Below are 16,800 nucleotides of genomic sequence, written 5' to 3'. Positions count from 1 at the left end.
TTCTTTTCATGTTATGTGCAAAAACCTAAAACCAGCCAGCGGCCATACGTTCCCTTAAATCTAACGCACTATAAATTGATAACTAGATTTAGCGTTCTGTTCCTAGTGTGTTCTCATCATTTGTAAAGTTCGCGACCGCTCAAGTTGTTAAAAATAACTTTGCCATGTCCATGCATTGCACGCAATACGCATTGCCTGCGTTGGAAACAAAGGGTTTTGAAAAAAACATAACAAAAACAAAGTAACAAAAAATAACTAACATTTTTTCCAATAATTTGATTTTAATTTGATTTTACGGCCAAGAGACGAATGCTTCGCGCGTGCGCAGAAGGTCGCGCCGTTATGCTTGGACGTTTAGGGCTCGAGGCGGGAAGAAGCCTAGCAACAAAGCGTCCGTGACGCGCGAGCCGACGAGCAAAGCAGGCCGCTATTGGCGTTAACCGAAGACAACATGCCTCGGGAGATCATAACACTGCAGCTTGGGCAGTGTGGAAACCAGAGTAAGACGCACATCAGTCACACAATTAAACTACGATGTTGACCTGCTGCGTTGGCTAAGAAACGCTGGTGCCAAGTTAGCCGTCTAAGCTAGCACCCTAACGTAACGTTGATAGCGAAACTAGCCAGCTAGCCTAGCCTGTTTTGATTGTTAGCTAACGGCTAGCTGGTCTGGTCTGTACTACCAGGGAATGCTTTTCGGTTTCGTGATTTTAGCCAACCAGCTAGCTGTCAGTGTATTAGCGTTGCGTTAGCTGGCCAAGCCACAATATAACCAACTAACTAGCTAGCCAGGTAAGATACGTGTGTGTAGCTAACTAGCTAACCTAAATACATTGATGCCTAAAAAGCTGTTGGCTAGTGTTGTTAGTTAGTTAACTAGCTAGCTAGATAGTCCAGTTATTCATTCAGGGTGTGCTTTTGGCTGTGCTAAAAGCTGAGATCCTAACAGATATCAGCGTCGAGTCACTCATTAATGAATGTCCTCTACAGTGGAGAGGTTTTTGTAGGTTAGTTAGTGTATTAAATGTATCTTGCGTTGTGGAGACGTTCCTCTGACTGTCCGACTGTAAAAGCAGAGTTTTAGCTTCCCTCACTGCAGGGTGTGTGTGGTACTTGGAGGCAGGCCTTTGCGTTTAGCTCGCTCATCAGCGGCAATGTTGTGTCTCCCGCTCTGCAGTCGGCTTTGAGTTCTGGAAACAACTTTGTGCAGAGCACGGCATCAGTCCTGAGGGCATCGTCGAAGAGTTTGCCACCGAGGGCACAGATCGGAAAGATGTGTTCTTCTATCAGGTACAGCGTCACCGAAAAGGTGTTGTTCACCTACCTGTCATAGAGCTACCGACTGAAAAGTCGTTCCATCCGGTACACTACTAACTATAAAATATGTTCTCCTATCAGGTACCGAGGCACAGAGACTACCGACCTTGAGCACCAATAGACTTTGAATTCAGATTTAAGTTAATGTAAAGTAAATAAATAAGTAATACTAAAATAAAAGGTCACTTCATGGGTTCCCTTAACCTGAGAATCGAGCCACGGTCCAGAGAATATTTCTTTTACGATTTGTCCACAAGAGGGAGCCCGAGTCCACATGTTTGCAGTGTTTTTGGCCAGGCATTTTGCAACTCAAATGAACATATTTAGGAGTTGCTGGTGATCTAGTTGACTCTACTCATATGGTATATTTGATTTTATTTTGGCACTTCTACAGCTGGGAGCAAGTGTATACCGAAGAACATTTGAGAGGCGTTTGTTTTAGTTTTGTTTTTGTTTGTTTCTGTGTACAGTCTTAACATCCCTTTACTTTGAGCTGTGTTTTAATTATGGATTGTCCTAAAATTTTAATTGGTTACTTTTAATGAGATATGTACCACCTGTCCCGTTTTGTGTTTGTTTCTTTGAATGTTGAATTAATTTGTGTGCGTCCCATATCTCCCTGCAGGCAGACGATGAGCACTACATTCCCCGAGCCGTGCTCTTGGACCTGGAGCCCCGGGTGATCCACACAATTCTGAATTCGCCATATGCCAACCTGTACAACCCTGAGAACATCTACCTGTCTGAGCACGGTGGCGGAGCTGGCAACAACTGGGCCAGTGGGTTCTCTCAGGTGTGTTTGGCCCTAATGAAACCTGACTCTGACCATCTGTGCTGTGCTGCTGTTACACCGATGAGCTGGGTGGGTCTCGGCTCGGCTCCTTTTGCACCAATCAGGCGATTTGTGGTATTCCCTGCTCAGTCATTTAATGCTGTTTTGCAGGCATCGCTTCACCGTTTTGAATGTGAGCTTGTCTTAAACGCTGTTAAAGAGAGTGTGTGGGCTTTTAAAGCCGATGTGGGATTTGTTTATTGGTTAGTATTTGGTTTGTTAGCCATCTGCTCATGGTGTTGAACTAGTAACGGATTGTTTCCCACCACTGATTCTGCTGTAAACCACCTACTTTCTGTTAAGTAGGCCAGCTCCGACTCATCAGGTTGGCTGACCTGCGTACATCAACAGTGCTTAAGCAGGCTTTGAGCTAGGTCGAAAGCTTGCAGTTGAACCTGCATGGGTGGTGGCGTGGAATGTTTAGCAACCGATTCTGAAGTTGCTTTCCGTTAACATTCCGAGCTCAGTGGACCAGCAGTTAAAAAGCGAAAAGCTTTTGTCCTCTGTCAGAGATAAAGGCTGCCTGTTTTCTCTCAGCCGTTGCTTGAGGCTGCCCTCTCCTTGTGCCTGGACACTAATGTGTGTGCCTGACTTGTCCTTTCAGGGGGAGAAGATTCACGAGGACATCTTTGACATTATTGACAGAGAGGCTGATGGCAGTGACAGTCTGGAGGTGAGTTACTCACTGCGTGCTCGTCTCTAGATGTATATTAAGCCTCCAATTAGTCTAAATTACACTGTAAGGAAGCGTTCTGCACTGAACTGTGGTCTTAATGACATGGGGTCTAGAGTTGTCATGATCTGGACAAGGTGCCAGGGTCTTTTTTTATTTTTTAACTCCCAGAGTTCAAAGATTGGGAAGTGTTTGAAGGTAGAGGCCAGCCTCGTGTGCCTTGAGCTCTGCGCCTCCTGTTGTTAGGCTTGGGTTTCTCACGTGATGTGAGCTTTGGCTTGAGTAACACAAACCTCCTCCTCCTGATCAGCTGAAGTCAGCCCACCTTCACCGTTTTCCCTCTGTGTTTTTTCCCTTTGCTTTTGAATCATTGACATTTACGGTGTTTAGCTGACGCTTTTATCCAAAGCGACTTAGAATTATGACAACTTGAGCAATCAAGGGTTAAGGGTCTTGCTCAGGGGCCCAACAGTGGCAACCTTGTAGTGGTGGGGTTTTAACTGACAGCCTTCTGATTACTAGTCAAGTACCTTCACCACTGAGCTACCACTGCCCCATTACATCGTGATGGCAGCCTTCGGATGTAAACACACACACACACACACACACACACACACACACACACACACACACACAGAGACAGCGTATGCCGAAAGGGTGTTATTTCATGGCTTTTTTTATGCCCTCTTAACTTGCAAGCGGTAACAGTTCCTCCCTTTAAAACAACAGAGAGTCGGCTCTCCTGTGTCTAAGCCTTGTCATTAACCCCTGCACTTTATTACCTAACATTAGAGTCCTGTGTGTGTGTGTTTGTGGAGCCTGGTAATTGTCCTCAGGTGAGTGGGGTATGCAACCCCTAAAATAGACCTTCTGCTCTGAAATAGTAGCTCCAGTGGTGGCCTGCCACACAGGCCTGCTGACTGATCTGCTGTCTTCCACTGCCTGCTTTCAGGGCTTTGTGCTGTGCCACTCCATCGCTGGAGGCACAGGCTCCGGCCTGGGCTCCTACCTGTTGGAAAAACTGAATGACAGGTACAGGACACACACACACGTGCTCACACAAAAGGTGTAAAACTGCCTCAGGATGCTCCAGTTTTACTGCCCTGATTTTGGAAATGGCAGAATTTACTACATAAGATTATAATAATATTCAATAATATGCTGAGTTTTGACATTTGGTGCACAGTCCATGAAGAAAGTCCTCTCAGATGGATGACTCAGATGCTGTTTAAAGAGAGAAGAAAATAAAATCTGTCTGAAAAATGCAGAATTAAACTGAATGGTGGCTACAAGGAGCACTTTGATTTCCCTTCCTTGCACTCTTGTATTTTCTCTCTCTCTCTCTCTCTCTCAATGCTTGTATTCTCTCTCTCAGGTAAAGCTGGTAAGCAACTGCATTAGTTTTTGAACATTAGACTTGATCAGGTTGAGAATCAGTTGTTTGCCCTCATTTTTTGGCCAAAGTATATATTTTTGTGCTGATGTCAAAATTAAAAATCCCCAAATAATTTTCTCCCAATAATTCCTGCTCATTGGCTGACTGGTATGTGGTTTAGTTGAGAAGAATATTAGATATAGCTGACAGTAACATTGTCGCACTGCTGGTTCATACCAAAAATAAACCAGTGTCATGGAATCAAGTTTGAGATTTAAAAATGCATCAGATTTCAGAACTTGAATTGTTTGTGACACACACAGAGTTCAGACAGCGGCCCCCAACATGCAGAAGTCACTCCACCATAGGTCAGCTCCACACCCTGTCCATCTTCCCTGTGATCTGGCAGCCAGGAGTCATTCTCCCTTAGTGTAATTGCTGCCTCTTCTCGGGTATTCAGAGGCAGTACATGTGAAATTCCATCCATTCTACTCCGGGAGGTGAATGCTTCTGTGTCTGAGCCTTTTCACTATTGTTTCAGATCAAGAGTGTGTGAGAGGGATTTGATTAACACTAGCTTTTCGCTTCCCCTCAGTTGTGTTTCTCTCCCTTTATCTCTCTCGCCCTGTCCAAGGTATCCTAAGAAACTGGTCCAGACCTACTCTGTGTTTCCTAACCAGGACGAGATGAGTGACGTGGTGGTCCAGCCCTACAACTCTCTGCTTACACTCAAGAGACTGACTCAGAATGCAGACTGTGTGGTGAGCTCTCTCGTAAATTAGCTAAGTCAACAGGAGGAGGCCGACGTGTGCTGAGGTCACAGCGGGTGCAGGTTCCCTCTCGAACAGGGCGTCTCTCTTCTCCACTACCTGCCCTTTCCCTCCCTCACGCTTGCCGTTACACGATCTGGCCCTCGGAACAGACCTTCCTTTCACTGCATCTCACCCCCTCCCTGCACGGCACGGGGGGGACACGATATTTCCACTCTTCTGTCGTTATCCTCTCCTCCTGTATACGCTGCACTCCTCGCTCTCTCCCTTCAGGGCCATAAAAGCCTCCACTTCCTGAGGGGCGCACCACACCCCGGCCTGCCCCAGCTGCTTTTTGTGCTGGGTGTCTCACTGGGGACGCAGGATTAGCGTCGTGTTCCTGAGGGCCGGCCCGACGCTTAGAAGTGTTCTGGGTTTTGGTTAACGTTAAAATATTTTGAGTGACTCCATATTTGAAAAGGGAGAAATTCTGTCGAAGTGCATGTAGACACTGGAAAATCTTCCCACAAGACCAGTGTTTGTTTAATTTTCAAAAGCAACCACAAAATTAGGTCCATGGGGCTTCAATGCTTTTAATGCTTTGAAAGGTTTGAAAATTCCCTGTTGTGCTTTGAACCCTGTTTTGATGGGAGGAGACTGCAATAGCTTTCTTACAGTATTCATTCACATCATGTAATAATTATAAACATCATTACGGTCGTCTGTCATTTTTGCCGTGATTCTTCCTTTTACACTACATATGGAGTCATGAATCCCCTTTTCATCAGCGTGACCACCAGATGTGCGAGGGCCATATTAATAAGGCAGAATGTGCAGTAGCATTTCAGTTTGCTTGTCTTTACTGCGCGTTTCTTACCAGTTTGAGCAAGGCCCTTAACCCTCAATTGCTCAAGCTGTGTTCATTCATAGTTTTAAATCACTCTGGATAAAAGCATCAGCTAAATGGCATAAATGTTAATGTCTCTGTCCACATCTCTGCCCATGGCTGTACATGTACTCAGGTTCTGGCTAGAGGGGGATGGGTTCTCTCTTAGAGTCCTGGGGCTGGTCCCACCATCAGGACTTCCACCTTGTCGTGAGCCAAGTCAGCCCTAACTTTCTGGGTGTAACCGTTGTGCCATTTGGTCACAAGCTGACTTTTCCACAAGACTGGCCTAAAATGGTCAGGTGTAAAGTGAGATTCTATGGCTTTAAACATCACGATGTGGTAGTGATACAAACATAGCAGTGCTTTAAGTTAGATGTCTGTAATAACAGTTAATTGAGAGATTTGTACTTACTAGGTAACTTTTTTTTTGTTTCTTTTGTTATGCTGCTATATCAGTGTAACTGATTTAGTAACTTTGAGTTTACAAAAAGTTACACAATTTTTGTGTTTCAAAGTCGGTGAAAATTACTTCGTTTTTTGTTTGCCTTGTAGTTTGAAGGCTAGTGGGAAATAGGGGATTAGCTTGCCATCAGTATGTAGCCTATGAGCCATAATTATGCTTAGTAGTAGCGCAAGTTGCTTAACAATTGCCATTCCACATGTTTTACGCACTGCTGTGACTGGCCTTAATTGCGCCTAGTGGTAAATTTACTTGGTGCAACAGGTGAGAACTCTTATTTGAAAACTGGTCTTAACCATGACCAGTTTAGCAGTCATGACCATCTTAATTGAGCCCTGCTGGTGCAGCCAGCCCCTAGTATCTTTACCACTGCCCTCTGCTTATTAGGGTTCAAATAAAGTTTCTTTGTTGTGTTTTGTTATAAAAAACTGTACAAATGAAATTTTGACATCAAAATCTTTAGTGTATATACTACACAATATGGCCAACAATTCCCTCAAAACACAAAGAAGACACGCACCAAGACTCTTCTCTGTCCTGGCACCCAGGTGGTGGAACGAACTTCATCTGGCTGTCTGTACAGCCAAGTCTCTGGCTGTCTTCAAATGAAGACTGAAGACTCCCCTCTTCACTGAGCACTTAAATAAACCCAAACCAAAACCCCTTGAGTTTCATCTTTCCCACTATAGGCAGGGGTTTAACCTGATGGTATTCTTCACCATCATGCTAGCATGATGGATGTTTTTCATGTAGACTATAAAGCACTTCCTTAAGTCGTACTGGACAAGGGCATATGCTAAATCCTGTAAATGTGAATGTAAAAGTATGTGGACACCAGACCATCTGATCTATATTTGTGAAGTCAGGCACCAACGTTTGGTTGAGATCATGTTCAACCCAAAGGTGTTCAGTGTAGTTGAGGTCAGGGCTCTGTGTGCCACTGGAGTTCCTCCACACCAAACTCCTCAAACTGTGTCTTTACGGAGCGGGTGCAACCGTGCTGGAACAGGAAAGGGCCTTCCTCCAACCACAAAGTTGGAAGCATGTGATCGTCTAAAATGTGTTTGGATGCTGTAGCATTAACATTACCCTCCACTAGAATGAAGGGGCCCAGTCAAACCCTGAAAAACGGCATCAGACCGTTATCCCTCCTCCACTAAACTTTACTGTTGGCACTATGTGTTATATGTCGAGTTCTTCTGGCATCTGCTAAACCCTGATTTGTCCACAAGACTGCACCATATTAAAGCGTGATTCATCACGTCAAAGAACACATTCCCATTGCCCCAGGGTCCAGTGTGCTTTACCCTGCTCCAGCTGACACTTGGCAGTACAAACAGTGATCTTGGGCTTGTGTGCAGCTGCTCAGCCATGGAAACCCATTTCATCAGTGATGTTCCTTCCAGTTCCAGAGGATGGGTGGTTTGTTTTTGGGACACGGGCAGAAATTTCACAGACCATGCCATGCTTCACCGTGCCCTTAAGTACGACCCATTGCACTGCCACCATTTGTCTATGGAGACTGCGCGATGATATGCTTACTTTTATAACCCTGTGGCTGAAACAACTGGTCTCAATAATTGAGTGTTCACATATTTTTGGCCATATTGTGTGGCTGCATCTATGTGAACACAACACAAAGGCCTACCTCGTGACCTTTGAAATGTGTATTGTATCTCTCATATATTCTCTCACTCTCTCAGGTGGTGCTGGATAACACAGCTCTGAACAGAATAGCTACAGACAGGCTCCACATCCAGAACCCGTCTTTCTCTCAGATCAACCAACTGGTGAGGCTCTTTTACATGCCAGTCAGATCCATCTCCATAGAAACCCCCCGTGCTAAGCGTGTTTCTGTGCGCAAACCCTACACGACGAGCGTCTCCAGCAAGACGGTGCCAGGTCCCGTGACTCCCGCGTAAAGAGCAGAGAAACTGCCCGGTTGGTTTTGAAACCATAACTCCAGTCGCTCCGACGGCAGCTGTGCACGACAGCCCTGAGGAGCTAGTTCGTCGAGTGTGAGTCACTCTTGGAGAATCCCGTTTGGCTTTCGATCAGCAGGAGCTCGTTGCCGTGACAGGATTTTCACCTTTTGACGATGTTAATTGCATGTGGTTTCTGACCTCAGCCTTGCTCATCTCGTTAAATTGGAGTTTCCTCTGAGCGATGCACGAACTGTCATCTCCACTCCTCTTCCACCCTGGGCTGTCTCAGTTGCTCAGCCTCTGTTACACATCCAAAGGTGGTGCTATTTCTGAAGCTCAATTATAGCCTCAAAATGTAGGTGGATATCAAGCGCGCGCACATTTTCCGAGGTATTAGGATTAATAAGGACAGCTGGTAATTGTCAGGTGTGAGAGTGAAGCTCTCTGCTAATGTTCATTTACAGTGACAAGGCCAAGTGTCTTTGATAAACTTAAGGTGGTGGATTGCTCACAGTCCAGCGTGGATATCCCGGTCATAAAACTGAACTAGTTACAATATAGTGTATTTCAGTTGCTTTAAAACCAGCTTTTAAATAAATAAATAAATAAAAACAGCTCAAATTGTTCTGGTTCAAGTATTCAGTGTTTAGTAGTGTGAAATGCATATTTATCAGGAGTCTTGAGAGAGATTACTGACTTGGAAATAATTGTAAATGTGTGTAACTGCTCAAAAAGGGAGCAAGATGGGAGCAAAGTGATATTGTTAGGATGTAGTTTCCAGGTTGACCAGCACAGAACAGTGTATCGGAACAGTAAAAAGACTTGAGATTGTCAATGCATTTGAAGATGCGCCTTCTAATAGCCAGCTCCTCTTAGTAGAAAGCCAATCTGTCAGAGACTAGACCTTTGCCTAGAATGGAGCATGACCCGTGTGAGGGGCGTTACCGTGACGATACTGTGGCGTGTCCAGGGCCTGCAGGGTGTGCTGTGTTGCAGATCCATATCTTGCCACCAACCCTCTCTTCATACATCATGCTCATTGCTTAAAGCTGAACTTTGGTGTCAAATTTTGTCTGCTATATGTAATGACCTTAATGACTTTTGAGGGTTTCTTCGTGCAATTATTATTTAATTAGATCACAGTGTCAGCTTTTGAGTTTCTTCTAATGGGCATTTTCCTGCGGGCTTACAGTATGCTGTAAAAAATCCATTTGCTCCACCCAAAGCTTTGTTAATCCGCCTACATATTCCTTCAGCACCACCCTGTTTATTTGTCCATCAGATCGGTTACTGTGGAGATGCTATATACACGGCTGTATACAAGGTTAACGTAACGAACGTTTCATTACTTTGTGCATGTGATTTATAGAATTACACCTGATCTATTTCATTACAGCATATCCTGTCCTCAGTATCAGATGTGTTATGGCAAATTCCACCACACAAGCACCCATGAAAACAACATAATTCACATGCATTCATTTGGCGAATGTACAAACAACCCTAGTAAAAAAGCTCGTGGCAGGGGTCTGGGGTAGGTCAATTTACATCCGATGTGCTATACGTCAACATCGGCACCCATTAGCTGTCTAAGATAGCCAAAGTTAGCATGTACCATTCCCTGGGATTTGTAGTTTGTCTTTTGGACAACCGCTCTGCTTTTGCCATAGGCTCAAACATGTTCGGCCCAGGTTCATTCCTGCTGGTTCGAAGCTGGAGAATTGGCTGGAGAAACATGTCCTACCCCGCCGTCATGATCAGCAGTAGCCGTTTTCCAGGATGTGTGGGGTCCCTTCCACTTTTGGGAATTATGAGTCATGTTGCATTGTACATGGGTCAAACCTAAATTCATATGTCGTCACACCTCACTACAGTATTTGTAACGAGTTCAAAATAAAGCCCAATTTAAAAACCTTGGGCTTGGTCACTATTACAATCATTAGCGATTGTTGGGTGTAGTTCAACCATTTAAAAAAAAAAATTACTCATAGTGAAAATATTTGGGGGCAACAGCCCATGCATTCTGTCTGGAGAGGTTAACAGAATCCAGGCCATGTTGAAGCGCTTGCCCTGGAAGCCTAGGAGCTGAGGAGAGAGAGGCTTGGCAGACGTGTTGTGAGGTCACATGCTTTCCAACCGAATGAACTAACCCCAATAATCCGCATGGGCCAACGGTCTGCGACTCCCTCTGTGCATTCCAGCCATAAAGCCTTGTACGAGCGAGCCTCCGAGCGGAGAAGGGTACGGCATGGCGTTCCCCTCTTCTGGCGGCCCTCCTGTGCTTTGTGTGGTTTGTGGAAACGGGCCGAGCCTTGGACTGCAAAGCTCAGCGGTTTCACCCCTCCAGGCCTGTTCGCTTCAGTTGTGTCATTAGTGCGACCGCGCCAGCTGTCAGACTGGTCTCTCCTGTCTGCCTCCAATATTTCTTAAGTGTAACCGCATTTAGGCATGCAAAGTTCTGAACACGCCCTTGAGTGACTAAGTAGGGTCAACGAGAGGTTGAGCATACGACCACTTTGTTCTCTTCTCTTCTACACCATTACACTATTAAATCTAATTTATTTCTATAGCGCTTTTCGCAACAGATGTTGCCACAAAGCAGCTTTACAAATGTCCAAGCCCCCAGTGAGCAAGCCAAGGGCCACAGTGGCAAGGAAAAACTCCCTAGAGCACGAGGAAGAAACCTTGAGAGGAACCAAGACTCAAAGCTGGGGCCATCCTTCTCTGGCTGACAAGGGTTAGCACAGTAGTAAGAATTTTAAGAGAAATAAATATTATAAATAATAATAATAATAATAAAAATAAACAAAACGTCTAGTCCGGTTTTCTAGAGCTCCTAGTCTTGTGCCTATGGTGTGCATGTGTCTGAAACACATCACGGAAGAGAACGTCCATCAAGGACAATGGAGAAGTAGTTGGCTGGGGTGGAGGTGTGGTGGGCTACAGTGGGGGATATCGTTGTGTGGCGGGAGTAGCCATGGCAACTGAGACAGTTTGAGGCTCAGTAACGTCATGACATCAGGTGTAGGTGTACCTCGGCAGAAAGAGAGACTAGACTATTAGGTATGTCCAGGTAAGAGGGTGTGTAAATTAGGGAACTATAATGTGCAATGATGGACTCTGGCAGGTCTAGCTATGGCAGCACAGCTAAAAGGAAAGAGCCAGAAGGAAACAGGCATGAGGGCACCATGGAGCATCAGCACTCTGCTGCTCTCCGTCAACAAACTTTAGTGACAAAATAGAGGTGAAGTGACAGTATCATCATATCCCAGTTTACCATCACTCTCAATGGCCATGGGCCCCCAGATCTACGCCTTTACCTAAGATGGGAAGTAGTTAATAAAATGCCTGACTGTACACTTTTGATCTAAGCAGACGTGCTGGATCGTAATGCACTGAGTTCTCTAAGGTACTGTGGGGCAAGACCATTCAGTGCTTTGTAGGTCATTACAAGTATTTTATAATCAATACGAAATTTTACTGGTAGCCGATATAAAGTAGCTAAGATGGGAGTGATGTGATCAAATTTTCTAGTTCTAGTAAGAACTCTGCTGCATTTTGAACTAGCTGGAGCTTGTTTAGGCACTTAGAGGTACAGCCAGATAGTAAAGCATAACGGTAGTCCACTCTGGAAGTGATGCATGGACTAGCTTTTCTGCGTCATGTGAGGAGAGTACATTCCCAGTCTTTGAAATGTTCCTGAGGTGGAGAAAGGCTGTCCTAGAAATATTATTTACATGAGCTTTGAACAAGACACTGGGATCCATAATTACTCCAAGATCTTTAACTGCTAGAGAAGATGTGATTGGGAAACCAATGAGGTTCTTTGAGTAATTATAAAGTGAGGACCCAGCTGTCTCTGGGCCTAATAGAAGCACCTCTTTTTTAGAATTTAGCGAGCAAAAGTTCAACATCCAGTGTCTGACATCCTTTATGCATTTGTCAATAATACTTATCTGATATATGTCCTCTCGTTTGGCTGAGACATCAGCTGAGTATCATCAGCGTAGCAGTGCACAGTGATTACGTATAATGTCACCTAGAGGTAGCATATATAAAGAAAATAGCAAAGGCCCTAAAACAGATCCTTGTGGGACACTATGGCTAACCTTGTATTCTGAGAAGTCTTCATTTGTTAACAAACTGGTAGTGGCCGGCTAGATAAGATTTAAACCAGGAAAGGACTATTCCCCTAATCCCAACAAAATATTTGAGTCTATCTAGTAAAACGTTGTGATCTATAGTGTCAAATACTGCACTCAGATCAAACAATATAAGCAAAGAGACATAACCCTGGTCAGAAGCCAGCAACAGGTCATTAACTACTTTAATTAGAGCTCTCTCCTCCACCCTACACTGTTACACCATTAATGTCATTCCCCCAAGAGTGTGTGGGGGAAACATTTTTCTTCTTCTCATCTTGCCTTTTGTATTCTTGGTTTTGAACTTGTTTTTCTCCCAATGCCCAGGTCTCCACCATAATGTCTGCCAGCACAACCACGCTGCGTTACCCTGGATACATGAACAACGATCTGATTGGGCTGATTGCATCCCTCATCCCCACTCCCCGCCTCCATTTCCTCATGACTGGTTACACACCGCTGACGACCGACCAATCAGTAAGCACAGACTAGCTCCAGTTATATAGAACTGAAGTTATAGATGACTGAAAACACTCATCACATGTGGATACCTTGTCGTTCCTTGTTGTGCAAGCCACTGTCATTTTTCCTTTGTTTTATCTGTGCAGGTTGCGAGTGTAAGGAAGACTACAGTCCTGGATGTGATGAGGAGGCTTCTGCAACCGAAGAACGTTATGGTGTCTACGGGTCGAGATCGGCAGACTAATCACTGCTATATTGCCATCCTGAACATCATCCAGGGAGAGGTGGATCCCACACAGGTAGGTGTGTGTGTGGGGCGCTTTGAACCCTGACTGTACTTTTGAAACACCTCCTCACTGAACCTCACCAACCCTCACTGCTGTTTCTGGCCTGCAGCCCATCTGTCTGCATATGTCACTGCTGGCTCAGACACTGGGCAGAATAAACCTTCCCCTCCTAAGTAACACTCTCCACATGAGCAGGCTCAGAGTCCTAACACTTCCACGCATTTAGCCTTGTACGAGCGAGCCTCCGAGCAGAGAAGGGGACGGCGGGGCGTTCCCCTATCCTGGCGGCCCTCCTGTGCTTTGTGGAAATGGGCCGAGGGTTGGACTCTGCGGTTCCACCCTTCCGGGCTGGTTGAGGGGTTCTCTTCTCAGCCTGTGCCGTCTTTCCGCCACAGGTCCACAAAAGCCTTCAGAGGATCCGAGAGAGAAAGCTGGCTAACTTCATCCCGTGGGGTCCTGCCAGCATCCAGGTGGCGCTCTCCCGCAAGTCCCCATACTTACCCTCCGCCCACCGCGTCAGCGGACTTATGATGGCCAATCACACCAGCATCTCCTCAGTAAGCCCCACCCATACCATCTGATGTCACAATGGTATAGATAAAATCTTTTATATATATATATATATATATATATATATATATATATATATATATATATATATATATATATATATATATATATATATATATATATATATATAAAAATCCTAAAATCCTCATGGACTGAAATATTGACGATGAGATTTAATCTGGAGCTGTAAAACAGACCCCCAGAATATCAGTATTTGTCATGATCTGTGAGGGTCTCTCACACACTGCATCCGTCACTCCTCCCCCCCCAGCTGTTTGAGCGCACGTGCCGTCAGTACGACAAGCTGCGTAAACGGGAGGCCTTCTTGGAGCAGTTCCGCAAGGAGGACATGTTCAAGGACAACTTTGACGAGCTGGACGACTCGCGCGAGGTCGTGCAGCACCTCATTGACGAGTACAGCGCTGCCACCAGGCCCGACTACATCTCGTGGGGCGCCCAGGAGCCCTGAGGGGCTGGCAGGCTGCTCCTCCGCCCGTGCACGCTCGCCATGCACCCCTGTCCCGCCGGCTTCGGAGCGGACCTCTGAAAAGACGCCTATGTTTTCCTCGGCCTCTGTCAGTCAGTGAGCGGCACAGTCTCCTCCTCTGTGGTGTGTTGGTTGGGTGGACAGGAGGAGGCGCGTCTCTGTCCTGAGCGCGCGTGGACCTTTTTAACGTGTGTATGTAGAATTCTCCCAGCTGTACAGATCTGTGTAAGAGTCCTGTAATCTGAGCTTGTCTGCTACCCATTAAGAAAAGTTGTTGATGATGTGGGGAAAACTCCTCGTTCTTTGATATCTTCACTGTTCCTTGTCTCTGTTTCTGTCATCCTCTCATCCACCCCTGTTCTGTTTCTCTCTCTCTCTCTCTCTCTCTCTCTCTCTCTCTCTCTCTCTCTCTACCTCCCTCCATCCTCAGACACCTTCTGCATTCTGTTCTCTTTGCCAAGGTGTACCTTCGGTCGAGACACAGACATGCTCACGCCCACACGCCCATGGAGTGTGCATGCTTACACACCTACTTGCGCCGTCAATCTGTCTCTCTCTCTCTCTCACACACACACACACACACACACTCAGCTCTGTCGGAGCTGATGAAGCCGGGTGGTCTCGGTGACCTGAGCACTGCTCTGCAGGAGGGAGAGAGGGATGGAGAGATGCGGAGCAGCAGACCAGAGGGAGCAATGGGGAGATGAGCCTGGTGGAAGGGGGGGGGGTCCAAGTAGCTTATGACCTCACTGTTTGGCGCCAGCCCGCGCGCACACACACTGTCCGCAGAGCTGAGCTGCTGAAGTTTTTCAAGCAAAGTGGAAAACCTCTCAGCGTACTGATAATCAGACAACAAAACATCTGTTATTGGTAGCTTACGTCAGACTATCGGACCTCTTTGGGAGAATGTCAGACCTCACTGTGTCCTTTTAAGCAGTTATTATGACTTAGCAACCAGGGTGTGTGTAGATGGGAATTTGGAGAGTAAGACATCTGATCCACGATCAGCCCTTCTGATGGATATAGCTAAAGTAGGCACTGTTCCTGGATCAGGACTACTGTTGAGTTCTCCTTTTCAGCGGGGATGAGTTTCGCAAAAATATTGCATCTTGATCTAGTCTCAGCTATTGTTTGTGTGCCACTGTTTCCACTGTGTAATGCTGATCTGTGCTTGGCAAAGCTTTTCAGACACTGCACCCACATCAGAATGTTGTCACGTGACCTCAGTGTTAAATTTGATGGCCTAGTTTGCTTTTTGTTGTGCTCCTGTTCTGTTGAGAATAACTTCATAGAACTCAACCCTCCACTGACTCATGCTGTTCCTTCTTGTCTTATTGTGGCCCTGCTATTCCCACATTTTTCTACTGTGTATACTAAGAAATTGCCTTTACTTTAAATGGGTGACGAATAAATGGTTTTCTGTGAGGGAGAGGTTGGTGTTTCAGGTGCGTGCGTGTGTGTGTGTGTAAAATGTACAGGATAGTGGCATTAGAACGGTTCATTTTATGCAGAGCAAACTCTCACCAGTTGAGGTAAAGTGAGGCTAACGCAGAGGCTGTTATTTTTGCTGTGCATCGTCTTTGTGCACTGTGTCCAGACCCTACAGTTTAACGTACTAACACTTGGAACTGTGGTGGCAGATTGTTTACCTTTTTATATACATATATACATACATACATACACACACACACACACACACCTAAGCCTTAGCTGATGCAAGTCTACCTTTTCAAAAATAAAGTCCCCCATATGTCTGGTTTAAAAAAAAATATTCAAGCGATGTGGTCGTGATGGTCCATTGGTGATGTCTTTAATTTTTAATTACATACAGTATTCATTTTTATTATTGCACATTCAAGTTAGCTGTACAAACAATAGTGCAATTGACTACACATGCATAACATTGAGAAGTACCATGCAGCATACGAAATGATTCGAACAGTCACCGCTTTGCTGTGTTCCGTTATGTGTAGGGAGTTGCTTTAAGAGAGTGGGGGAGGAGCTGCCAGCAGCTGCTGAGAGACACTCGGCCAGTGTCTTTGCTATGGGACAGGACAGGGACATCATGGCAAACACTACCTTTTAACCCCTGGCCTACTAACGTGGGAGGGGTGTCAGGATTTGGTTCCATGAGATCAGATTCCACACAATAGGCAAAAATGACAAGCACCTCAAGTACGGTTAAAGACGACAGCTAGCCTGTAAGCATCTGGGGTGGTGACCCAGCCTCACTTTTTAGTGTTTATAGTCAGTGCTGAGTGTGTATAGGCACCAGTGGCATCCTGAGACACAGCTAGGGTTAGGATTAGAGTTAGAACTGGACTAGGGTTAGGGTTAAGGTTAGCTCTAGAGTTCGACTAGGGTTACGGTTAGTGCCAGTGCTCGACTAGGGTTGGGGTTAGAGTTCCTATGGAGGCTAGAGTTAGGGTTAGGTTTTGGGTTAGTGTTAGCGCTTGAACAGAGACTAGGGTTAAAGTGTTGTGATTAGGGTTAGATCTTGAATAGAGACTGGGGATTAAAGTGTTGTGGTTAGGGTTAGTGCTTGAATAGAGACTAGGGGTTAAAGTGTTGTGGTTAGGGTTAGATTTTGAATGGGGACTAGGGATAAGTGTTTGGGTTGGGGTTAGAGCTT

General features: G+C 45.5%; 2 protein-coding genes across 2 annotated transcripts in view; one reads left to right on the top strand and one right to left on the bottom strand.

The window, feature by feature from the left end:
* The first annotated feature begins 334 nt into the window (after positions 1-334).
* Positions 335-15,597, top strand: tubg1 (tubulin, gamma 1). Its single transcript, XM_035523845.1, has 11 exons — positions 335-500; positions 1,178-1,290; positions 1,943-2,110; positions 2,754-2,822; positions 3,775-3,854; positions 4,832-4,958; positions 7,999-8,085; positions 12,690-12,839; positions 12,971-13,123; positions 13,507-13,668; positions 13,953-15,597. Exons 1-11 carry the CDS (start codon positions 452-454, stop codon positions 14,148-14,150), a joined length of 1,356 nt encoding a protein of 451 aa, XP_035379738.1. The 5' UTR covers positions 335-451; the 3' UTR covers positions 14,151-15,597.
* A 359-nt stretch (positions 15,598-15,956) lies between these two features.
* The window catches only part of plekhh3 (pleckstrin homology, MyTH4 and FERM domain containing H3), a 32,599-nt gene continuing 31,755 nt past the window's right edge, over positions 15,957-16,800 (bottom strand). Inside the window, exon 13 of the mRNA XM_035524426.1 lies at positions 15,957-16,800. This exon is cut by the window's right edge and continues 1,874 nt beyond it. The gene's annotated coding sequence lies outside the window, so the exon portion shown is untranslated.

This window comes from Electrophorus electricus, chromosome 1 (assembly GCF_013358815.1).
Source record: "Electrophorus electricus isolate fEleEle1 chromosome 1, fEleEle1.pri, whole genome shotgun sequence".
NCBI classification, from domain to species: Eukaryota; Metazoa; Chordata; class Actinopteri; order Gymnotiformes; family Gymnotidae; genus Electrophorus; species Electrophorus electricus.
This window is presented reverse-complemented; position numbering and strand designations above follow the sequence as displayed.